Genomic DNA, 27510 nt, shown 5'->3' with positions numbered 1-27510 from the left:
CACTGGAGGAGATACCTAGTAACTATGAAGTTGTTATCAGTTTGCCATCCATTCCCTATTGCAATATTACCAGCTTACAGTACCATTTTTTAATGTAGCATAGGCAATTTATTCTTCAAGGGCAACAAGCACTTTATGTGTAGATGAAACAATGGAATATAACTTTGTTTGCTAGCAGCACCCTGTTCATTAGTTACAGATCCCTTTAATGTGGAATTAGTTAGATGAATTTTACTTCTGCAGAGACTGTGCATATTTACTGATCTTGGTAGATTGTAATGACAGAAGTTTGAGTAGACTTTTATGATAGAAATGTTCTGAATTGGTAAGTTTTATCATTATTGGTTCATACATTTTGTTTCATAGCTTACTGGAAAAATGTTTGAAACAATAAATTTAAAACAGGCTCTAACAAATGTGCTGTATTATACAAGGAATATAATTTAATACAATCAGGAAAGTGAATTAAAGAACACATGTATGTTTGCATAATCCTAAATATGTGTGGAAGGGGCCGATTTGAAAACAGGCCAAAGATAAACTTAATCTGCCACTGGCCAGATGCATTTTCTTTGAATTTTGGTTTCAATGCTGTTTCAATGAATGTGAGTTTGAAGGGCAGAGAAGTTTTAATACTAAGTCTGTTTTCATTGGAGACTGTATTGCTTTGTTTAGCAGATGTTTATCAGTGTTTGTGCTATAAAATTTAAAATAATAGTTTTAAATTAAATCCAAATAATCATTGTAGAAGTAAAGTATAAAACAGTATGCACATTACAGTGTTTATGGTAAATGGTAAGAAACAGACAAGTAATGAGAACACTGAAACAGCTGCAGCGGGGGAGGGCTGTGTTTGTGGGACCACATTTGACCATGATTTTGTGAGGGATGAGGAGAGTCAAACTCAAAGACAGCCCCAGGCAGCACAAACTCTAGCTATGCCACTGATCTCAGCGAAAAATTCAACCTAAATCCCTCTCCCAATAACTCAGCACTTGAAACTGCAATGCAGTTCAACTCTTATTTTATAGATAGTATAGAATCTCTATCCAAGGCTAAGTTAACGTCTAATCCCAACCCTGCACAACAGCCACATATCACCACATCCACTTTCACCTTCAAACCTGTGCCCACATCCTATATAAAACTACTCTTAAACTTAAATCATGCTCTTCTTCAGCTGATGATCTTCGAAGTGAGTACCTAAAGACAAAAGCCAATAGCATTGCCTATCCTTTCTCAATCCTTATAAATAGGTCAATCTGGGAATCCCACATTCCCTCTTTTTGGAAAAAGTACACATTATTCCTCTGCACAAATGAGGAAATTCAAGAGACATTAACAGTTTTAGACCTATAGCAATATTATCTGCCCTCACCAAATTACTTGAAAATTATATTCACAAACAATTGTTAGACTGTCACCTGCAGGATGAACTCCTATCTCCTAAGTAACATGGCTTCTGTCCTTCCCTTAGTACTAGTACTGCCTTTCTAACCTATGTAGATACTGTCAGTAATGGCAAATTAGTCTCTTCCTTATTTCTAGACTTGTCTAAAGCCTTCAACATAGTTTGTCACAGCAAACTTCGACTTCAAATGTCCTCACTAATTATCTCTCAGCCCACCTTGCCATGATTTAAAAGCTACCTGCCCTGTCAGTCAGTAAAATGGCACTCCATGCTCTCTACTTACCTCACAGTCACCACTGATATACCACAAGGCTCTGTCATTGGTCCCCTCCTTTTTTAACATTTTTATCAACACTTTCTATACTTCCACACAACAGACCACCGTAATACAGTATTCAGATGATTCCACTCTCATTTGCACACCTGACAGCATGGTACACCACCAAAAACTTACTCAGGAATCTTCAACAGACACAGAAACATAGCTGTGTGACTCTCAACTCATGCTCAACACAAAAAAACACCAAACTACTTTCCCCCCAATCCCTCTCTTGAAAAAACAACATTTAAAGTCCTCGCTCTTGATAGTACAACCACTGAAGTCACTTCTCATAGCAAACGATTAGGGGTGGTAGTGTATGATAATCTTACATTCAATCTTTATATACAAACTTGTATAAGAAAAACTCATAAAATGCTAGGGATGCTTTACAGAGCCAAAAACTCTCTCAATGATGCAACTAAAACTACACTTGCCACTACCTATCTTCTCCCCACTCTTCTATATGGTGCTCCTATCCTTACTAATCTCCAGCTTCACAAAAATTAAAATCTTTTTTTAATGGAAAATGTTTAGAATCACTTTTTTTTCAAACTCCTTTATTGAATTATCACTTGTGACATAGGCAAATTTATATTCATATAAATATAATTACACTATAATTAACATAACAAACATTTTATTTCACATATATTGCTATATATCATATAACCTAAGCAACGTTACATAAAACATTCACTTCCTGCCTTTTTTTTTTTTAAAAAGAAACATCTTTATTAAGCCATCACTTACTACATAGGCAATCATACATTTATAGAAATGAAAACATACCACACCGATACAACCCTACTTGCAAGCATTTTACATCACAAACCATACTGCACAAAACTTAAAACTTGAACAATGCTATAACAAAGTTGCTAAATTTGCAGCACATACCCCTTTCAGTACCCACCACTGCACAGCACTGAAAAGCCTAAATTGGCTAGAACAGGCACATCAACTAATATATACACAACTTCTTTCCACCTATAAAATTATCCAGCATCCATCTGCCTGTACAGCACTAAAAAACAAACATTCTACACAGCTATGCTCCCAGTCAGTCGTTGTGATCCAGTGACCAAAAATTTCTGTCTGTCTACATCCCAAGCAAACCTGCCGGGCATTGTCTATACTTGTACAAGGTTGCTAAGGTCTAGAACTCCTTCCTGTATCCATCAGGTCTATACCACCCTACCACCACCCCCCTCACCTTTCAAAACGCACTCTGAAAGACTTCATAGCTAAAATCTGGCTCTGTTTTTGCTCAAAACAAGAATAAACTACATCCCTAAATGTGAACAAGTACCTTTTCATTCCTAATACCTCCTTACTCTCCCTTCTTCACTTACTTCCTTACTGCTATCTAATTCTCTTCCCTGACTTCCTCTCTAAATATATCATAAGCCTGTTTTTCCCTCACTTCATATTGCAATTCCTCTTCATATTAAATTAGCTTAGCTTTAATTTCTCTACGAACAGTCCAGATTTTCTTTTAAGTATTATCTGTTCTTAACCAATATTTTATATTATGTCTAATTTGTTTTAATTATTTAAACTGCAGATGTTTTCGCTTTATTTTTGAAGATTGTAAAATTATTGTTTTAAAATGTTTTTTAATAATTTAAAGCATTTTCCCCAGGCCTCCATTGAAAATGTTCTTCTACCCAGTCGGACTTTCCGCAATAAGGAAATGTCAATCAATCAAATCAATCAATAAATAAAATAAATAGTACATACTTGCCACTGAAGAGAATGCAGCCCAGTGCATTGCCTGATTATACTGAAGAGGTATTTTTACTTTTCACATGGATTCTAAGATTTGTTCCAACGTGGTTTCTTGGGAAGTTCATTTCCAGGGATAGTAATGGGTTTAGCAACGTAGTAGGTGAAGTTAATTCTACATTCATCTGCTAAAATATGCTCTGTATCCTTGGGATTATTATGTATGAAACTGTTATGAACAAGCTTAGGACAATCTTGGGTGTTATTCCTTAATTTCCTGACATAGCTGAAGAAATATTTGTAGTTTCCTTTAATAATGGTAGTGAACTTAAGCTATACTCCAATTTACACTTTCTAATAGTGCTCTGAAATTCTCTGCTTGTGCATTTCAGTGTGGTCTTAAGTTAGGAGGGTGGTGATTTCTTACTGCCTTTTTCCCCTCCTGTTGTTCTACAGTTTATTAATACAGGAGGCCCACCAGAGATGTTTATTCTTGAATTTACTTATAAACTTAGAATGGGTACTAATTTTTCTAAGCAACTGTTTAGGTGCTGGCAAAAGATGGAGGTGAATGCTCTCTCAGTTAGGTCCATTTGTAAGAGATTATTCGGAATTTTGTCTAGGTCTTCTACCAACTAAAGTAGGCATGCTCTAGAAATTTCACTAAAAACACCTCATTTTGTAGTGGGGTGATACCACTAGGCCTGATGGAGATGACAACTGATTTATTGTCAGATTTAACCAGAAGTGAGAAGATTGAGGGGGTGCAGGCAGAAGCTCAACTGGTAAAGTCCAGATCAAGGATATTAGAACCTCTCATTGATAGTTTTACAACTTACTTCAGTACATTAATATGAACTAAATCTCGGAAATGCTGAGCATATCAATTTTCAGATGTGTAAGTATGCCAACCAGCGATTCAAAGTAATTAAACAATAAACTAAATACTTTTTTGCTAGGAGAGTTCAATCTGTGGAAGACACTGCTCGGGATGCATAGCAGAAATACTACAGTAAAAGCACCATTAAGGGTGGTTTGGATTTCTAGGTGCTCCAAGTTCGGTTATGGATCATTTGAAATTATGTAATGGTGTGTTGGACAAATACAGATACTCCTCCACAGTTGAAGGCCTGAAGTTGTGATATTTGCTGAACTCTGGCAAAAACTGAGTGCTCTCATTGCATTAAAACTGCTTCTAACTAACTGTGCAAATACGAGTATGCTGAAGCAGCAGAAGGGTCTACTGATTTCTTGGTTAAAAGCATTGAGACAGCTCTTCTACAACAATGAATCACTCAGCTTTGAGGCAAACTGCAGAACTTACAGAAAATGACTACAGAAATGTTGGTTTTGTTAAGGTTAAAATTATACTATATGGCTTGTCAGCTGTGGGAGCAGTAAAATGTCTTTTCTGTATTCCCTGCCACAGGATACACTACATAAAACAACTGACCCCAGCAAAAAAGTGCATCTATTATTACAGCTTTCATGTGGTTCACATTGTAGTTGTCTCTCCCAATGCAGGCATATTTCTGCAATGTCAGCTCCATTACTTCTACATTCATTTCTGGGGTTCCACAAGCAAGACTATCCACAGTCATACATGTGTACTGGTTCCACTTAGTTCATGTCATACATCTTAAAACAGGACAGTTATTCGCACAGAACATAAAAACAAAAACAGAGTCATTACCTCAGAGTTCATTAGTTACTTACTCCTAAAATGGTTTCCAGCACAGTACATCAAGTCCTCAACATGAACAAACTGATATCCAGAACGCATTTTAAGTTCCATCTCGGTCCATCCAAGTACCATCTTTCCACTGCAAAAATGATGTTACGCAACTTTAATTATTATCAAAAGTCACTCAAAGTAACTTGATTTATTAGAAAAAAGTACTGATTTTAATCCAGCTATATGCTTGCTACACAAAGTATCCAACTTTATGCAAACAAATAATGTTGCTGCATGCAAAAAATATGCCACAGCAACATTTTTATGTGGTCTTTCTTTACAGCTATTGTCCAGAAATAACTTTTTTCTCCTACAGACACCTGCAAATTCTGATACCAATCAGCCACCTTAGTATACATCCCATATGCCAAGTATTGCACAGTCATCACTATCTTAAATCTTTGTCTTGACATGAATTCAAAGGATCATAGGCAGTTACTAGCCTAACGTCCCTCTAGAGCCTTTTTCTGCCTAGCCATCCATAGCCTAAACTTCCCAATTATCAGTGCCCCCAAGGCTAGAACAGCTTTGGTATATTCCTGTGAATTAGGGCATCTACAAACTGCCCCTTATCCATAACAGCCACAGGTAACAAGCTGGGGTCAGTTTGCAATTTCCCATTCATTAGTCCAAACTGTATTTGAATATGCTTAGGAAGAGCTCTGTTCCAAGTGAATGGGGAGTCTGTTCCAGAGAAGGGTTAACTCTGAGACACATACTTATGCCTCCAAAATGTTTTGTTTATGTTATAGATGAGGTTTAGACCCTTAGACTGGATAATTCTAGTGCTGTTTGTTTTGCAAATGTGTAACAGTTCCATCAGGGCTGAATCAGAGAATATCTTGAAGGTTAGGCATAGATCATCCATCAGTGGTCTGTAGGACACCACATACAGGGACAGGGCTTTGAGGCAGTCTATGTACGACATATTATTTACATCCTGTATTCTTTTAGTGATGAACCTCTGTGGCTACTCTGTTTGTGGTAAATGCCTGGTCAGGTACATGCCAAAGGGTGCACTGTACTCGATTATTGGTCTTATGAGGGCTGAGCATAGCAGGACTATGATCTCCTTAGATCTGGATGCCATGCTGTTGCTTCCATAAATTATATAATCCTGAATGTGTAGAATAAACATACAAATCAGGAGAAACACCTTGGACACAGCTAGAGATATTGGTTTTGTCACAGACTCCCCAACCTACTGCTAACCCTTCCTGATTAAGCCAATTCTTCCTGCCTAACCTGTTATTAAAATAAAGTCCTGATCCCATCTTTAAGGTCACAGCTAGTTACTAGGCATGCTGTCCAGGAGGTCTTGGAGAAGCCTAGGCCAGTTTTTCCAAAGCACCATCTGGTTAAATGACCTACTTAAAGTCATAATATAGGCAAATGATGGCTAAGGGAATCAAAACACGTACCACAGGAAGCAGATTAACAGCTCATAGCCATAATCCTCTGTGCTCTCAGACTGGGATTCTGTGCAAAAAAAAAAAAATCATGTGTCTTTTGGGTGGCTAGAACTACTTGAGTATTTCATTCATAAAAACATGAAATGGAATTCTTGAACAGCAACTCTCAGTTAAATGAATGTCTTTCAAGGAAGTTCTAAATATGTGCAACAAACAGATTGTTTTTTTTTCATTTATTGAGTTTAACTGGGTAACTAATCTGGTTATCATTAACCATTTTCAGCCACAACCTGGCTCACAAAAAGAAGGGTAAATTCAATATATATGGACACTTTCAAAGAAGCCAATCAAACTGCATGCTAACAGAAAACAGGAGGAAATCAAGAGTGCTCAGCGAAAACCCACAAAACTCACGGAGAACACGCAAACACCACACAGGCAGCGACTAGAAACAGGATTAACCTCAAATTACATTTATTCAATTCTAAAATGCTGCATAAGATACAAGTTAGGTAAGCCATTACTTGTTACAAACAATAGAAAAGTTAAGTTGTAAAAATTAAGCAATGATATCATGTAGATGAATCGGGACTGTTAATTACCTCAGAACAAGTTTAAGTATTACTTATAACAAGTGCAAACACTAACTTAACATCACCTTAAAGCTAATTTTATCACCTCAAGTCCAGTAATTTTCTTGGAATTTCTCAAGTTAGACCAAATAAATTTAAAATATAATTTAGAAATTTCTTAAAACTAATTTTAAGTACAAACAGAATCCTGTTTAAATCTATAAACAGGCAGGATCTTAAGATTTACAGATCTATGTAAATGCAAACTGAGGGAATGAAATATTTGAATTTTATGGGAATATATACTATTTATTCATTGTACTTTTCATCCTCAAAGTATGCAATTACATCATAGCTAGCTATAGGTCCCCCCATTAAACAGGAAAAGCATATGGCATACCTGGACTTGCTAGAGTTATTGCCATACAGCTCAACATCTTACTCATGGGTGATTTTAATTATCCTACCATCGACTGGAAAACATACACAACCCCAAACATGCTGGCTAAGAGGTTCTTGGACTTTGTCGATGCAAATGCTCTGGAACAGTTAGTCAGCACACCTATAAGAGGCTCAAATGTCTTGGACATAGTACTCATTAACATGGAAGAGTATTGCACACAGACACACAGACACACACACATACACACACACACACACACACACACACACACACACACACACACACACACACACACACACACCCATGTAAAGTCCTCCCTGGTAAGATGCATTGTATAGCCATTTAAGTAGTTGTATAAAATCACCTGTATCTGACCAGATTAAAACCAGATCTTGCCAAAAAAAACAAGCTACCCTGATGGACCCCTAGTATAAACAGGCTATACAACAAGAAAAAGAAACTAACGTCCAAGAAAAAGAGGGAACTGGCTCAACAAAGGAAGAAATCCCTCTCTAGCTTAAACAAACAATTTAGAGATCTTGTCAAGTCCTCCAAAGCTAATTACAAAGCAAAAAGAGCATCCCTAGCTAAGGATAATCACAAGGCACTCTTTAACTACGTCTGAAATCTAAAAGGGAATATCCAGATATGCACTGAACTAGTTGTGAATGGCACCACCCATACTCAACCAGAGGTAATAGCCAACCTGCTAGTTGGCAGATTGGTAGCAAACTTCACCCCCTGTCCCCTTCAGTCATCCCCCAAAGTATACCTGCCACCATTCCTCAGGCCAATATCTCAAAAGAGCAGATCATCTAGAGGTGCTCTCAAAGGCCGAAAAACATGGCATCAGTGGAACCACACAACATCCCTGGTTGCCTTTTAAACAACTTGAAACATTACCACTTGGATCCTGTTTAACCACAGCCTGTAATCTTGCTATGTTCTGGTGAAATGAAGGACAGCAACAGTAATCCTTCTGCACAAAGGGGGACCATCAACCGACCATGGGAATTATAGGTCCATAAGCTTAACTAACCTCATCTGCAAGGCCATGGAAAAAAATCATTATTGACCTTAATAACAAGGACATAGACAATCTCCAAACTCTAGACCCAACCCAGTTCAGATTTGTTAAAGGTAGATCATGCCTGTTAAACATGATTGATTTCTTCGAGAAAGTCACCAAGACCCTTGATGAGTGCATACCACCTATCTTGACCTAGCCAAGGCATTTGACACCATTCCCCACTCAGGTATGATAAAGAAACTCTCCCAGTTGGGAATTAACCCCTACATTACCAGATGTGTAGCCAACTGGCTCACGACAGGGCACATACTGTAAAAGTGGGTGACTTCACCACTAGCAAAAGACCAGTCACCAGTTGCGTACCACAGGGTTCTGTGCTCGGCTCCTTTCTGTTTGGAATTTACTTCTCAGAAGTCCAGGCAAACTTGGACAGCCTGTGGCTGACCAAGATCATTGATGATTGCAAGTTGGGAGCAATCACTGAGTCCCCCAATGATGTTAATATACTACAGACAGGGTTAATACAGACAAATGATTGGTGCCAAAGCCACGGATTAAAGATAAATGCAAAAAAATGCATTACTATTCCATTTGGGAAAGCTGACATCCCTGCTAATTACATTACAGACAGCACTCCCCTAAGTATAGACCCAGTTGTATGTGATCTGGGTACTTGGTTGATAGTAACCTGAACTTTGACCTCCATGTATCCACAGTAGTAAGAAAATCCTTCTATGTGGCACATTTTATAAGTAAAGGCACCACATCTAAATCTAAGGATGTTATAATTCCATTATACTCGGCCCTCATCAGACCAATAATAGAGTACAATGCTCCCTTTTATATGTACCTCACCAGACACCTGCAACAACTGGAGAGACCACAGAGGTTTCTCACCAGGAAATTACAGGTTACACAAAACAAGTCTTACATGGAAAGACTGAAAGCCTTGCCACTGTATTCTGTCTCCTACAGGTTGCTCAGGGATGACCTGTGCATGGCTTACTGGGTAGTCGCTGACCTGACCCTGATGGAAATGCTACACATTCGTAAATCAAACTGCAGAAGGGTCACTCATTCCAGGAATCTTAACCTAGCCTCTGACATATATCTGTCTCTTTAGCATGATGTGTTTATCTCTCAGAAGCTGCAACTTCTCTGGAACAAGCTTCCAGTTCATGTGAAACAAAGCCCCTCCCTAACCTTCTTCAAACACAGTCTAGATCAATGGATTGTTGACTGCAAATTCATTCCTGGGATGGTGCCCATGTCACTCCTGGACAGTGAAAGTCATTATTAAATACCCTAGACCCTTACCTCTGCAAACTTCAATAACCTAACCACTGACAAGTGGGGCAACTCAGGATAAACATGGCTAGGCTTGTAAGGACTCTTTGGCTGTTAGCCTAGTAACCTTCTATGAACCTATTACCATATAACAACTAGCAGTGATGCAATGAACAACACACTTTAGTTGGCTTGCTAGTAAATGATTTTGTGTTTCTTAGAAGGTGGATGTGAAACTTTTATAAATTTGATTGGTTTGATATTTTTTTAACCTGTCTGAAATTATTCAACATGACGGTGCAGATGACAATATAATGGCCAAATGACAAGAAAAAACAGTCAAACCTCAACTTCTTCGCCTATCACCAATGTAACCATCGCATATACTTACTAAAAGAAAATATCGGTTGTCTAGACACATGGAGCAGTTGCATTTTGCATTCACATAGAGACCTTTAACAATTATAAAAATATTTTCTGAGCAGAAAATTTTGCTTACCACTGGCTTGCTAAAACTTGCATCACTGTTCAGTTAACATTCTAAAAAAATATACATTCCAACCAGAAGGCAAAACTAGAAAAGACACAATAACATAGAAAAATATGGATCTGACCATTCTACGAGATCACAGCATTGTATATTACTTAGGACAATCTAACAGCCTGAATGTAAACTAAAGTTAGATATGGCATTAATTAAACCAATCCATAGTAATGGTGGTCACCTTCTCACCCACATTCTACTTTCCACATACCTGCCTGGGGCACATACTCAGAGAGCTCGACCATGTTTCTATTCATATAGTCCAGTGAGGTACATCTCAGGTCATTAACACCAACATGAACTATGACAAAGTCATAATGGTACTTGTTGCTGAGAGACATAAGCGCATGCATGATTTGGCAAATCCTGGCACCAGGCAGGCAGCTGACTGTGAATTTCTCCTTGTACAACCTGGTGAGTGGGATATCCATGTGTCTCATTATTGAGTTTCCAATGAGAAGTAAACTTGTTTTTTGAGTATTATGCCTTATGGGCATGTGGGTGAAACACTGGTGTTGCTATGTGTCATAGGTGCTGTGGAGACTGTGTTAGCTGTAGCAGACTTGTGTTTTGGAGGTCAATGGTTTTCAGTACGTTTTCTGAGAGAACCTCCGTGTATGTGGATTTACGTATTTTATGCATACTATGTGTATGAGTAGTGGTACTATGTGAATATGTAGTGGTGGGCGAGTTGACCACCTTCTCCATGTTACTCTTTTGAGTGAAAGGGAGCATGGATTCTAGATTCTTGGTGTAAATACATCTCTTGCACTCTGTACTAGACTGTTATTAGTAGTGGGTTGTCTGTGTACATGAGACAATTGCTACACTGCCTCAAGAGACCAAAGTCAACAAGGTTGGCAGGAGAAATAATGGAAGTCCAACCGTCCATAATGCTAGGTTGAAGACTGTTGCAAGTATGGGTGGCTTTTCAGAATTGATCATGGAGGAGCTTGGCGAATGGATATTTCTGCCTGGGTTTTAAGGGAAAATTTGTTGAATTTAACTGTCCGGCTTAAGCATTTTATAACTTTAGCATTTTATAACTCAATGTATCAGGTGATGTCTTGTTATTTTGATAGGATTTTTCAAGTCAAATAGATTTAAAATATCATTTGGAAACATGTAAAAACCTGACAATATGCAAGGGCAGCACACTGGTGCAGTGAGTGGTATTGCTATCTCAAAGCAAGAGGTTCCCCAGTTCAGTTTATTGTGCAATTCTCTGGTTTCCTTCTACATTCCAAAGACATACAATAGGTGGACTGGTGAACCAGAATTGCCCATAGGTGTGTGCATGGTGCATGTGTGATCTGAAGAAAGGCCAGGCAATCTTCCCTACTTGTCTGACAACAGTAGTTCATGGGGTTACTATAGGAGTCAGATGCAACAAAACAGAACTGGATGAATAGAATTATAAGCACAGGTGGTGCAAAAGTCTATAAGGCTGTGCAGGACAGGAAGACAATCCCATGGAACATGAGTGTAAAGAAGGAACTACAGCATGATGCTAGAGCAGCATACATTGCTTGCACAAAGTTGAACAAATGGTTTAGTACAAGTTACTTAGTTATCAGTTGTAACCAGGTTAGTGAGCTGGTCTGTGGACTCTTCAGTCAAGTCCCAGACCTCAAGACAAACACATCAAGTTTTGACATACAGTTATAACACATGTAATTTTCAAACTGAAAATATACAATTCATACAGATGCACACACACACACACACACACACACACACACACACACACACACACACACACACACACGCACACGCACACGCACGCACACACGCACACATGCGCGCACACACACACACACACACACACACACACACACACACACACTTGTATTTGTGCTCTAAGTGCAGCTTTGGTGAACTAAAACAGCAATACTGCATATATATCCAGTTTGATGCCATATTTCAGTTACACCACCTTTAATCTAGTCTTAAATAAATTGTCTGTTAATCAACCTAATTAAGACTATACAACTGGAGATGTCTAACTGACCATTTCAGTTTTACTCTACTTATACTCTGTGTATTGTGCTCTTTTAAATTATTTTTTTACTATTCTTTATAGTATGTTTGAATTCAATATGTAAATCCAAAATCATGTCCCTGTCTTCCTAAACTATACTATGAACCACTTCCTCCCAAGCTTCCATCAGAAAAATGAGTATTGCTTAGTCAGATTACCCTGGTCAGCTGATACAAATAAATATATAAACAGCAAAATGAAATAAATGAATAAACAGTAAAATTAAATAAATAAAAACATTCTGTAAGCAGACCTTGAAAGTGATGTGAATTCACTGTTCAGAACAAATTCAGCCATTAATTCCTAGTCAAATCATTACTTTCATCTGTATTTTATAAGACAATGCCAAACATGATAAAAAATTCAAATCTTGTATAAAACCTGTTTGGAAATATTATATATGTAGATGTGAATTCCTTTGCACGTTTGATATGGAAAAAAAAAACAAGTCAATCAAATGGTTTCACAAATCGTGTAGAGATTACATTCACAAGCAATGTTTTTAAAATAAATGTGAAAGAAGTCTTCTGGGATAAGTGCCCTACCCTGGTTAGAAAATTAAAAATAAAAATATAGTTCTCAGTGCTTCCAAATGCTTTTGATGACAATTATTTTTCTGTGAAGTCAGTTGAATAGCTTTTCACTCAGAATAGTTCAGTGCTACACAGGTTTGAGAAATAAGATAACATATCAGGATGTAAAACCTCTCGCTGTTTCTAAAAGGCTACAGCACTATTCAAGTATCCTGTTACTGTAGTTGTGTAATTACCCATGCATAGAAGTGAGTACATACATATACATACCCCCACATCCATATACTCACCGCCCACACACACACTTTTTTGGGGGAGATCATATTCATATAAAGCAATATACAGATGCTATTTTAAATCAAACAGAGAAGCAAAGGTATTTTCCTAAAAGACAGAAATAAAGCAAAGACAAACAATAGATGAGAGACAGCCTAAATGTTATATAATTAATTTTCAATCTAGTTCTCCATCTTCAAAAATAAATGCCAAAAATATGTAATCAAACTGCTCTTTCTAATAGGTATGTTGACATAGTATTTGGTGTCTAAACAAAACAAAACAAAAAAGGTCACTTTACTTACTTTGAGTCAACACCCATGGGTGTGAAGTCCATTTTGTGCCTGGTTCTAAACAGCTGAGTCCTGGTGCAAATTTCCACAATGGCTGGTGGCTGGACTGGAAGAGCAATAGCAAAAAGTGCCAGTTGAGGTGGTAGCAGGACACCCCTCTCTGTCATCTCATTCTGCCCATGCAAGAATTTCAGCTTGCCTTGAAAATTCAGAACCTGATTAAAAAGGAAAGAAAAAACAATTGCGAGACCGATGTCAGAATTTAATGTATCAGTGTGCATTCATTTTTGCATTGATGGAAAAGTGAAGAATCATGCATTGATAGTGTCAATACAACTGCACTAGAGATTTCAGAACAAAATATATAAGCTAGGTTATCATCCATTATGAAATCTGCTTTACTGAATTAAAAAAATGCTTTCGACATGAAGCATAGGGCACCATGACATTTTTTAAAGAACTGATGACAAGCTTCTCATTTGAGGCACTATTAGGTGCCTGATTAAGATTACAGAATAGTTTGTTTTCACCGTAATAGCATAATAATGAAAGTTCATAGGTTCATAGGTAGGTACTAGGCTATCGGCCCAAGGGTCTTTGTAAGCCTAGCCAGCAAGGTTCCATAGCTTACGCCACCCAAGAAATTTATTTTCCTGTTCCACTGTCCAGCGGACACAGAAGTGATCCCCGGGGTGTATTTCCTATTTCCCATCCACTCATCAAGATTTTTCTTGAAAAGTGCTAATGAAGAACTTTGCTTGACATAGATGGGTAGCTTTTTCCAGAGTATAGGAAGTCTCTGGGACAAAAATCTATCCCTCCAGCGTGTCTTGTTTATTGTGGTGACAAGGTTTGGGTCCCTAGAGCATTATTATACCCAAACTTTGAAGCCTTGCAGTACAAATTTTCTCAGTCATGCAAATGCAACCTTGTTTTTAGTAATGCTATAATACTGTTTATACATATAGTAATGAAACTGATGAAAGAAAACACATCAGTGGCAAAACATCTATGTATACAATGTAAAATAATGTCAGTGCTAAAGGTGCGTATGTACTTTACACATGTTACTACTGCAGCTGTATGTCTTTCCCCACCAGTCATTCCTGCTTGCCATATAAAAACCTTTAGTCAGAGAAAGAAGGCCTCCCAATGTGGTCAACCCCTCACAACCTCTAACCCTCAGGAGAGAGAGGGAGAAGGAGATCATCAGCCACCCTAACGTACTAATCAACTGATAGATGACACAGGGGATTAAGGTTGTGTCATGAGGTACAGGGTTTGATTCCCACAGCCCTCATTTGTTACTGTGTGACATTCAGCAAATCACTTAATCAGACATTACTCTTGAAAAGGGAATGTTTGTCCAGTGGAACTATCTGGTTAACAAATGGGTATTTATTTACTTATTTATCTCCCATTCAGTCATCACTTTGGTAAACAGTTCAAGAACTAAATCAATGTCCATAAAATGGGAAGAGAGATTTCTGACTCAAGACCAACAGCCTGGATTTCAAGTAAATGCATTTTATTAGCAGAATTTACTTTCCCTAAATATATCACACTGAGTGTTATAAAATAATGATCCGCGGTGGTGCAGCGGTAGCGTTGTTGCCTCACAGCAAGAGGTTCTTCCATTCGATTCTCAGCTGGAGTACATGGAGTGCCTTCTGTGTGGAGTCTGCATGTCCTCCCCGCAGTTGGGTGGGTGTTCAAAAGACATGCGTAAATGGGTGTGCCTTCGTTGAAGGTTGGACGTCGAGCTGGCACCTCAGCATTTGTGAAAATCTACTGCCAATCATTAGCTAACCAGAGTTCCGCTGTGGTGACCCCTAACTGGGAAAAGCTGAAAGACAACAACAAGTGTTATGAAATGGTTTGGCTGTACCAAGAATAAAAAAGTTATCAAAATCGGCAGCACTTTGGCAAAGCCTTCATAGAGTAAAAAGAGAAGGTGTAAAACATGACATACTTACATACAAACACTATAACAATCTAATATACCTTCAGGGCAATTTCCCCATTCAGGACAATGTTCTAAAGGTCCAAACATTAACATAAGTGTCACTAGATGTGCACTCCAACCCAGGTCTGGACTATCCCAGTCAGCAAAGGGAAATGGATAAATGAATGAATAAATAAACATAGCTCTTAATTTGAATACTTTCTGTAATGTGTTATTCTGGGGATTTCCTCTTCTGTTAGCCCTGGTAGCAGCACAATTTAGATTTTTTAACTTTAACTGTGCTGAGAGGTATACATGGCTCCAGGCAGTACGTGTATAACATAAAACATCTGACAAGGAGAGTGCATCCAGTTGCAGAGCTCCATTTTTTTCTATCAATAGTTAGAACTTTTATGCTAATGGTCATCAGTGAGAAAATCTCAGGAAAAGGCTTGGCTGTTTAGCTCAGAGCGTTAAATCTGTATGCTGACAGTAAGCTCCATCTTCTAGATCATGGTTTGAATCCCATATTTCCCATTTGCCTACTGTGTAGATGTCAGTTAATCAGACAGTGCTTTCAAGTCATTCCTGAGATAATGTGATTTGCATCTTGTAGGCTTGCCCAAATAAGTCTAAAATGGCAAAACTGTCCAAAGATTTCTATAATAATCAAGTCACAAAAAAAAAAATTGAAAATGCCAAAACCCACTCCCACACTTTTCTACAATAATCAACTAACTAACCAGAACCCATACTGGCACTGTTTATAGTGCCTGGGAATCCAACACAGGAAGTATTATACTGTAAAAAAAAAATTGAAAATGCCAAAACCCACTCCCATGCTTTTCTACAATAATCAGCTAACTAACCAGAGCCCATACCGGCACTGTTTATAGTGTCTGGGAATGCAACACAGGAAGTGTTGTACTGTAGTCTAGGCAGCTGAAGATAAAAAAGAAGATGAATCCTATATGAGCTCTTTGAAGATAGTGGCTGTGGAGGGTACTCATCACTTGGACATCTGAAGCATCCTTTGTATGATTCTAAGTCAGTGTCCTACCAATAGAAGGTACAGGAATTATAGGCAAAAATCAGATGAAAACTCCTCTTCCAAATTCAGGGTAGTAGCTTCAGCAAGCTTTGTTTCAGCTAGCAAAGGGTCAAACTATCTGTCATTGCTGAAGATGAGAGGAATGTGTACCCTCAGTAATCAGTTAAGGGGTATCACGGGTGTCTACATCAGCTCTTCCCCATCCAGACTATGACCACTCATAGCCGTTCACAGGGAATGATCCTTCAAAGCCCACTCTGAGGGTTCACACTTAATTCAGGGGGTAAGGTTCAATTCATCTGGCCTCCACCTGACTGAAACTCACTAGTTAGTGTTCAGAAGTCTCCAATAGCCCATTCTGCATCAGTTGGGACCACAGTGATAGCCCAGACTTTGGAAGTGTGTTTGTGTATATACACCATTTGACATTTGGTGGCATTTAGCCAATTGTGTGGTGTGTGGTTTGTGGTTTGTGAGTGAGGGGGAGAGGTTGTACCTTTAGGAAACACAGTTTGATGTCAGCATCAGGGCTCACATGCGCCTCTCATAACCTAACACTTCCTCTAACATCAGTTTCCTCTTAGCAACATGACAGATGCCCCAATGCACGAGTCTCCAAACTGACATAATCAAACACAAGCAACCAAATCAGGAAAGCAGTAAAGCTTAACTATACATTAACAACATTAACAAAATATCAGCTACATAAAAAAGTTATAAACAAAAGAAATTGGATTAAAAACCCAGGAACCTGATGGAACTATAAATGTTAGTAAATTACAGATTTAACAAGCACACACTAATATAATGCTTTACACAGTTATGTAATTTTATCAGGTAGTTAAAACGTGAAACATTTTATGAACAAAACAGGAATCACATGAGCAAATCTTATAAATGGACAAGTGATGTCAGAAGTCACACTGTCATTTTGTATTGTCATATAACAGGTTAAAACATGAAAGCAATTACAAAAATAACTGAAATCTTCTGAAAGGGTTATAAAATTGATTTAAAGCTTTTACACAGTTTAAAATAAATTGTTTTATCTCTCATAGGTTCATAGGTTCATAGGTTGGTACTAGGCTATTGGCCCTAGGGCCTATACAAGCGTAGCCATAACAATTCCCTGGCTATTTCTTCCCACAGTATTTACTTCCCTGGACCCCTGTCTAGCAGGGCAACTGATGTGAACCCCAGGGTGAATTTCCTATCTCCCATCCAATCATCAAGGTTCCTTTTGAAGAGGGCCAAAGAGACATGTATGGGCAGTCTATTCCAGAGTCTGGGGAGTCTCTGGGTCAGGAACCTATCCCTCCAGCATGTTTTGTTCATTGTGATGACAAGGTTTAGATCCCTGGAGCATGTGTCTCTGAGGGATTGGGATTTCTTTAAGTGTAGCATGTCCAACAGCTCTGGGTTTGACATGGCCTTGTATATTAAGCAGAGATCACCTCTGAGTAGATGACATGCGACAAAGCATCTGCTTTAGGCCTGTGATTCTTTTAGTGAGGTATTTCTGCCGCCTTTCCAGTTGTTGCAGATGTCTTGAGAGGTACATACCAAATGGGGCATTGTATTCTATAATGGTTCTAATGAGGGATGAGTACAGTGGGACAATGACCTCCTTTTTTCTGGATGAAAAGCCCTTAGTGATGAGGTGAGCCACATAGAAGGATTTCCTGGCTGTTGTGGCTATGTGGTTATCGAAGGTGAGACCACTGTCCACCTGTGTCTGTAAGTCTATTATCACGCTTTCAGTGTTTAGTGTACTGCCACCTATGTGGTAATTCACGGGTACATGTTTTTTCCCAAAGTAGATAACTATACATTTCTTGGCATTGAGCTTGAGTCCATGGCTCTGGCACCAAGCATCTGTTTCTGTAAGGCCCTTTTGTAGAATATCCACATCATTTGGGGATTCAATAATGGCTCCCAGTTTGCAGTAATTTGTAAACTTTGTTAGCCAGAGTCCCTTAGTGTTGGCCTGTACTGCAGGGAAGCAGATGCTAAACAAGAGTGGTCCCAGGACTGAACTCTGAGGTACTCCACTTGTCACTTGTCTGAAGCTGGATTTGGAGTCGGGTACTTTTACAGTGCGGGTTCTGTCAGTAAGCCAGTTGGCAACCCATCAAGTGACGTAGGGATTAATGCCCAGCATAGTAAGTTTATCTATGATTCCAGAGTGGGGGATGGTGTCGAAGGCCTTGGCGAGGTCCAGATAGGCTGTGTGGACCACCTTACCCTTGTCCATGGCTCTGGAGACTGATTCAAAGAAGTCAATCAGGTTCAGAAGACAAGATTTGCCCTTCATGAACCCAAACTGCGTGGGGTCCAGTGATTGAAGGTTGCCAATGTCTTTGTTTATAAGTTCCATGATAATACATTCCATGGCCGTGCAGATCAGGCTCGTCAGACTGATGGGGCAGTAGTTCCCGGGATCCAAGGTGGATCCCCCCTTGTGGAGTGGGATAACTGTAGCTGTGCGCCATTCAGTGGACACGAAGCCTGAGGTGAGGTTATGATTAAACATGACACTTAGGTGAGGTGCCAGTTCATTTTGTAGTTCATGTAGTACACAGCCTGGGATGTCGTCTGGTCACATGGATGCTGTATTCTTAGCTTTGGAGAGTGCGTTTTTTACCTGTGTGCCCTCTCATTTTCATGGTATGAAAAAGTACAATGGTGCTGATTACATTGAAGAATCTCTGCTATGCCCACTGCCTACATCTTCCTAAGAAAAAGCCTTCTCCTTTCTCTCACAAAATGATTACAGCTCCTGAGTGCCAGATGGTTTTGTTTCCACATTGCGCTGCCAACTAAATATCTGAGAAGATCTGCTAATACGGCAATTGCAACAGTGACGCCTCTCTACACTGGTTCTTTGACTCTGCCCCAACCTGGAGAGACATAGCCATGTACTTCTAGGTAGTAGATAAGGTTACAGGTGTTCCTGTCTGCTACAAGGCACTAGGATCTCATCAGTGAGCATGACTAATATCTTTTGGTGCATCAATGTCTGAGGTAAATGCATGGGGTTTCTTGTAATCAATTTGGGTGTGGCTCATTTTCATTACTTTATGTTCTCATGGGTTCTTTGCTCTTTATCAGAATGTTTATCGTGGACCTACCCTTGAAATTCAGCCTCCCATTAGACCTCCATCATCATGCATTCTTGGAATTGAAGAATTAGCTCTTGGTTATTTCACTGAAGAACTTTCTGTTGGCATTCATTTGAGCACTGACATATTTGCAGGCCTGTGGATCTGTAGAAAATGAGAGTTTTCTTTTGAGTCAAATAAGAGGATTGGCTACAATAAGACAAAGTTAGATAGTCTTTAACATCAATCATCCCTGACCATGAAGGGAACCCATGAAGTCATAGTCCTGGTATCCTCGATGAAGATGCAGAGGAAGATTCACGCTTGGACTGTGCTATGCCTTTTGGGCCATATGATGGCCAAGCTCTTCACTGCCCTTTTCCTATTAATGAGGATGTATATGCAATGAACTATGAGATGCCAGTGGTTTCAATGACATCATGCCCTCAGGGATCTTTGTTTGGTGTCAGATCCTTGCCAGCAGGCTCAATGGCATTGTATGACATCCTTTTAAAATGTGCACCTTCCTTTCCTGCAGAAAATTCAAATGCATTCTGATAATGAATGCTTTGCTAGTAGCTTGATCAGCAAATCCAATAGCCTCCCTTATTTAAGGAAAGGAAGCCTCCAGATGTAAGGATACCATATAGTTCAAATTTAGTTTCAAACAGATTTCCTAACTTTAAATGTTTGGGAAGGTTAGGTGAGATGAAAGCCCTTCCTGCTGCAGAGACAACCAGATTGTGGCAAGGTACATGAGCAAGCTTGTAGAGACAGATGATCGTACTCCTGCACTGGACCTTAGTCTAGGTCATTTGCCTGACATCAAGTCCCATCATGGGGAAATAAATGTGCTACTGAACATCCTCAGTTAAAGCTTCAGCCATCGTCTGGAATGGAGGATAAGGGAATCCAGTATGGTCAATGTCTTTGAGGAGTGGGACAACCCAGATATTGAACTTTATACCACCTGGAAGAACACAGTCCTCATTATGATCTGTTTGATACAGTAAGTCAAGGAGGATTCTCTCTTCTTTGGGAGGAAAAAAGAATGTTATTGTACACCTTTCTACCACTCTCTTACTCATTGCTTCATTACAAAAATGAGGAAAAAACCTGAAGTCATATTTACTGCTCTGCAATGAGCAAGAAATTATGCTTTTAGATTCCCTGGTCCCTGTCAATACAATAAGTTATTCAGGCACAAATTCAACAACCCCCCCTTATTTGGAGTGATAATCAGATCCACTTCAAGCATGGTTCCTCCTTTAGATCACTTCCTTCTGACTGACTACTTATCAAATATTTTGGAGGTGACTGAACCTGCCAGAAAGTTTTCTACCTGACAGACATATTCTGAAAAAGTGGACAAGTTTCTTAGTCTGGGCAAACAGGTACCCATGCATCCTCATTTAGTGAGTTTGCAGATAAAGCATCAGAGTTAGGTCTTTTGGAGTGGATCTCAATTATTCCATAGACAAAGTTCTTGTTTCTACCATCTCTGTGCTTCATTAATTTTGTGGAAAACAGAGCAGTCTCAGCACCAGCTGGTTAAGCAACTCACTGAAGGCAGTTTCAATGAATACAAAATATTCAAAAAAAATTGTTCACTTAATCTATTTGCAGGGCAAAACATACCCACGGCCAGTACAAAGGACATAAATTCACTTTTTTGTCTAAATAAAACTTATTCTTGTAGCATTCTAGTTGCTTATTCTGTTTCTTATAACATTTAGGTGTTTCAGATACAGAATAACTGTGTTACACAAGTATTAAATAAAATATAGGAAATATTTTTGTACTAAAATCTCAGGACATTTGTCATGTTTTCAATTTTTATGCAGGACACAACTGCCCAAAGAGGGACTGTCCCTCGCAAAGTGGGACAGGTGGTAACCCTATCGACTGTTGATGAAAATAGTTTCAGCGTACATACTTTAATCATTTTATATTTAGAGAAGCTGCTTTTGGTGAATCAACAGGAAACCAAAGAAAACATGCATCTCAACCTGCCTTTAAATAACTTCTCTTCCTTGTAGTTTGAATTTCACAGCTGGCAGCCTTCCTAATCCTTCATTTTAAACAGCTACTTTAGTTACTTGAAATTCTTTCTCAGAAATGCTAATTTTATGGCCATCAGCTCTAACAAATCTTTGATCAGTTGAGAATCCTATTTGACCTTTCCCATGGACTGGATATTCTTATGGCTAACCCACATTTCCCACCCAACGTGGTTTGATAATGATCCTTAAACCAGTCCAGTCGTCTTATTATTTTCTTTCTGGGGACAGAACCTAGAGCAGCTAGAGCTCTCCATACCTTGGTCATGTACAGCTGACTAAAGTTTTGTTTGAAATTAGTGTGCACAAGCACAGGAAAACATAATGGTAGTCCGTCTTTGCTCTAGAAGGAAGAGGTTAACAGTGACTGCAAACCATTGTCAAATGGCTTGATAAATGCATTATCTTTTCTTATAAGATAGCAAAGGAGCCATTGGAAAATGTTGCCAAAGGCCATTCCACATATGTCACCACTTTAAGTCAACATTTTAAAAATCTCTGCATAACAGACATTTGTACCATGGCCAACTGGTCACCAGTTCACAGCTTCAACAAGCACTTATTCTGTTGATCATAATTCCAAGAGTCAGGCCTCTTTCACTCTTTCAAATGCAAAGTCTTGAAGCACCATTGTCTCCCTTTTGGCTTTCCTCTGACACTGACCTCAAGAAGGTTCATATTTCTGACTACTTGGCATTCTTTCCAGCATTTATCCATTGAAGAATACCTCAAAAATCAGATATAACTAAAATACACTCACCATATCAGTTTATCTGTGATTTCTTTTGCAGTGGGTATTAATTACCTGCCATTCACCTGTGTCTACAGAGCTTCTCTAATCATGTGGATGGATTTTCCTGTAGAGAGACGCGAGTCATTTTTACATTCTTCTCATGTTTCTCTGTCTTTAACTTGTGTTGGGTCAAACTGGGCTTACTGGCCATCCATGTCTGGGGCATGACATCATGATGTGAAGCTGCCAGAGGCGATAATGCCAACAAGAGCAAAAGCCAAAGAAATTTACAATTATGACAAGCTGTGGATAACTAGATAAAATCCCAGCTGTTAATCACTACAGAATCATGCCACACAATTGCATTGATGTATCTATTACATAGCTAGTACATTTTATGACAAACTAGTAACCAAACATTCTTGTTATAGGGTGACTCCATTATAAGACATACAGATGTGCATCTTATCAGGCTGAGCAAGGAAAGAGTGATGGGTATTTGCTTGTGTGGCGTCACTGTATCACATGAGCAAAGCATAACTGACTTCAAAAATTGGCTTCTTTTTTTGTGTTATGATTGTAGTCTCAAAAGCACAGCACAGCAATATGCTGAGTTGATTATGAATGATATTACCTAATCTGAGGCTGAAGATATAGCTGACCTACTAGCCAATAAATTTACCTCAAACTGGGTCTATATCACATCAGCGAATACTAAAAATAGCGAATGCTGATATATCGAACTTCAATGTCCGAAAGCTGAAAACAGCGAAGGAAAAGATCAGCAAATTTTTTACCAGCGAAAAAAATTTGCTGAGCTGTTCTCCGGGCTTTTCTGTAATGTGTGATCTTGGAGTTGGTATATTTAAGTTGGGGGTGTGTGGGGGGCACAGCCCCCAACATGGTGGGTGTGGGGGGTGAAGCCCCTCACTTAATTTTGGCTGTATACTCTTTTTTTTTTGGATCTGTTCCTTCACATTTTTCAGCTTTCAGACTTTGAAGTTCAATATATCAGCGTTCTCTATTTTTAGCGTTCGCTAATGTGATATAGACCCCCTCAAACTTTACCCCTCTCTCCCTCCTCCAGCTCTCCTTCACAGTATACCTGAAGCTGGCTTACCTCCTACTATCACATAAGACCTAGTCCTAAAACTGCTATCCTGCTATCAAAAGCGAAAATGTTTGCATTGACGGGTCCTGACAATATCCCTGGATGCATTTTAAATAACATGAATCATGATTTGGCTACACACTTAACACTATCCCATCTCAGTCTTCATACAGGTTTTGTACTAAGTAAATTGAAAACAGCTATAGTCATTCCCCTGCATATGAAAGGACCTTCCACAAATATAGATCCATAAGTCTGATCAGGCTCATATGTAAATCTGTTAAAAGGCTTATCGTGGAATTAATCAAAAAGGATATAGAGATCCACCAGTCACTGGACCCATCTCAAACTGGATTCATCAAGTGCAAATCATGCTTAGTCATCCTGGTGGATTTTTTTTTTTTTTAATGGTTACCAAAGTAATGGATGAAAGCAAATGATGCACACCATGTACCTTGACCTGGCCAAAGCTTTTGATACAATTCCCTTCTAAGGCATAGTAGAAAAGCTAAATAAACTGAGAATAAACCCCTATATCACCCACTAGATTCCCAAGTGGCTGACAGATAAGATGCAGGAAATCAAAATAGGGGAAGTTACCAACACAAAGAGACCAGTCACCAGTGGAGTCCCTCAGGGTTCTGTGCTGGGATCGCTCTTGTTTTTCATCTACTTTTCTGAAGTAAAAGCCAGTACCAAAAGGCTCTGGCTGACTAAGCTTACACATGACTGCAAGCTAGGAACAGTCATTGAATCCCCAAATCACTGAGCAATCCTGCAGTTAGGTTTGTCTCCAATAGTAGGTGCCAGTTGTTTGGGGTTTGGCAACTTATGTGGACAGTGGCCTAACTTTTAACCAACATGTGTCTATTGCTGTAAGAAAAGTCCTTTTATATTGCACACCTTATAAACAAAGAAATTGTGTCTAGAACTAGGAATGGCATTTTTCTCTTTACTCAGCCCTCATTAGGCCAGTCATTGAATATAATGCCTCCTTTGGCATCTATCTGTCCAGACACATGCAACAAATGGAAGGCCCACACAGACACCTTACTAAAAGGATACAAGGTCTAAACAACATGTCCTACAGTGACTGACTCAAACCCCTGTCACTGAACTCCGTATCCTACAGCCTGCTAACGGATTGCCTATGTCTAGCATACAAGGTATCCTCTGACCTATTACTGGTGGGTTTACTGCACAAAAGCAAGTCAAATGACATCAGAAACACTTGGTCTAGTGATCTAAATCTCCTCTGCATCATCAACAGAATGATTTGTAGGGAAAGGTAAAACACACAGAAGATACCACTGCTTTGGAACAGACACATGAAACAAAGTTCATCTTTGTCCATATTCAAGCGCAAATTAGATCTATGGATGGGAAACAGAACATTTACCCATTAGATCTATGGATGGGGAACAGAAAATTTACCCCAGGCCTGCCCATGTGCTACTAGTGGACAGAGGCAGCTACTAAATGCTTTACCCCATGCATGAGTCTCCTCAAATTATCTAGGGTATGATCCCAGTTATTGTCATTAGGGGTAGTATCTAATCAATCGACCATGGGATGGGTAAGGCCAATCTATACCAAACAGGATAGGTTATTTCAAGCACAAAAAGGCTAGGCTTAAAATGGCCCACAAAGGCAGCTAGCCTAGTACGTACCTATGGACCTATACTTGGTGATATCCAACTGAGACTTTAGGAGGATTGTTAGAGAAGTGTAACTGACTGACAGTACATCACCTCCAGTACAGTCAACCAGGCAAGGTGTGAATGAGAGATTTTAATAGTAAATAGACTACAGTTAAGCAACTATAGTCCTAATACAGAATCTGCATTTCACTCAGACCCCTTGATTTTTACTCCTGCAAGCAACTTATACGGATTTAGTAAAGAATTCTGTTGTGCTATGGCTGACGTTAACACATACAGAAGCAGCTCTAGCAATTATGGTACAGAACATCTCAACTGTGACATGTTATGACATATATCATTCATTTTAGCTCTCAAATTGCCTTATATTCATCAGCTATCCAGATTTTTGCCTTATATTTCTGGTCTGTTACTCATAAAATTTATAGTTTTCTGGCAAATCACTGAAGACTTAAGTTGCAAAATAATGACAGACATTTATGTTTCAAACTTCATAGCCATCCTAAAAGTGATTGCTATTGTAAAACCTGTCATTCTAGCAATGCTCTAGAGCAATACTTAAAATTTGTCCATGCTTTTGGGTTTTTGTAACCCCATTATTTCTGGCCTTGCCCAGATTTCATGCTCTTACAGGTTGAGTTGTAGGCACCTTATTACTACAAACAGAAGGCAATATTCCACATTCCCCAGCATCATCAGAAGAACAGAGTCACACTAATTCATGGTGTGTGGTCTTTAATACACTACTATAGTTGATTTCACTTTGTGACGCATTTCTGTTTTCATATTTGATCACAAGTTGTGAAACTCTTATTGCATATGCAACCCAAAAATGGCTGAGAGGCCTAACAGGGTATTTTATGGCTTTGTTCAAAGTATGACTCACTTGTTTAAAAATATCACAAACCAAAACTTGGGACATACTGTCAAAATATATCTAAGCACCCATTTCCACAGCATTGCAGCTACAGCAATCCAACAAAACATATCATTATCTCCTTCCACCTATTGGGTGTTTCGGTACAGCAGGCAAGTGGGTGTTGTCAGACATAATAGACCTGATAAGCAGACAATTGCCAAGCGTATCCTATAGGTGGAACAGTTACATGCAACTCACACATGAGTGCTGCTACCCGCTAGCAAAACATTGTACTTATGCATAGGAGTCATGAAGCCACTTTGAAGCTGGCATCTCTCTGTTCACTATATCATAGCCGGCTTTAGGCACCAGTGAACCCTGCAGTTGCTGGGGGCCCCCTGTTTCTGGGGGTGCCCCCAACCACAGCGAGTTATCTTACCTTGATATTTTGTAACATGTCTGTCAAACCAACAAAAGCTAGTACATCAATCTTGTACACAATAAACCAGGTGGGTAATAATGCTTATTTATATCTGCTTTAAAATTCAAAAATGTCTTTGGTTGTAGTAACAATGTTTTATCAATCAAGAGCCTTCACAATTCCATGAAATATTTTACAACTAACATAGTGTCCACGGCTTAGTTAAACCCTGCTGGTGGACATTCTGTACACTAAAACTAACAACATAGCCAGCTTTAATTTCCTGCAATACCTGCAGCTGCAAGGGCCCCTCCTTAATCATCTTTCACTGCATGGGGCTCCCACAAAAGCTGCTGCTGGTTGGGGAAAATGAGGAGAAAAAAACTGTATTTGTTTCCTGATTATTCTCTTTAACCTGAAAAGGTCTGTGATACGACCCTGTTAGGATAAAGCTGATAATGAACATGACAAAGGTAAGCACTAGAGAGATCAGTAGCCCAGTGTGACCAGTGTCCATGCATGCCTTGGATTTTAAGAAGAGCTAATACTTCTGATCTTCAGGGATGGTTTTCTCTTTTAGGGAGTTTTATAAATACTTACAGAATACCAGATACTATAACTCTCAACTTCTTCACTGAAGAATTCAGCGCAATACCAATAATAGCAGAATAAAGGCTCAAAATCAGGAACACATTTTAAATATTACTCTGATTCAATGAAAAAGTTAATAGAATAACATCTTTTGTATCAACATGATTTTTGGACATTAAGTATAAAACTGTAATGTCTGGATTTATTGACTGTTTGTAATCCTGAATGATTTACAAGCAAATCAAATGTGTTACAAAGGACAGAACAAAATTATGTGAACAATTAGGGAAGGTCTGTGAAATTAGGGACAGTGAGAGGTTTGCATTATTTCTCACTAAGGTAAATAAAAGTGACCCATCCCTGCTTCTGTCTGATAACTACTTAACAGCAGTC

The 27510-nt window shown here is 38.9% G+C and overlaps 1 protein-coding gene across 1 annotated transcript in view; it reads right to left on the bottom strand.

Annotated features, from left to right (window-relative positions):
- LOC122809729 (aryl hydrocarbon receptor-like) overlaps window positions 1-27510 on the bottom strand; it is a 639036-nt gene that overhangs the window by 21514 nt on the left and 590012 nt on the right. Inside the window, exons 8-9 of the mRNA XM_044081435.1 lie at window positions 13597-13799; window positions 5175-5281 (exon numbers count right to left, since the gene is read on the bottom strand). Of these exons, the coding sequence (XP_043937370.1) occupies window positions 5175-5281; window positions 13597-13799 (310 nt within the window). The remainder of the gene's footprint in view (window positions 1-5174; window positions 5282-13596; window positions 13800-27510) is intronic.

Source organism: Protopterus annectens, chromosome 8.part0 (assembly GCF_019279795.1).
Source record: "Protopterus annectens isolate FY-2018-M chromosome 8.part0, PAN1.0, whole genome shotgun sequence".
NCBI classification, from domain to species: domain Eukaryota; kingdom Metazoa; phylum Chordata; order Ceratodontiformes; family Protopteridae; genus Protopterus; species Protopterus annectens.
Note: the sequence above shows the minus strand (reverse complement) of the source record. Positions and strands in the feature narration are given on the sequence as shown.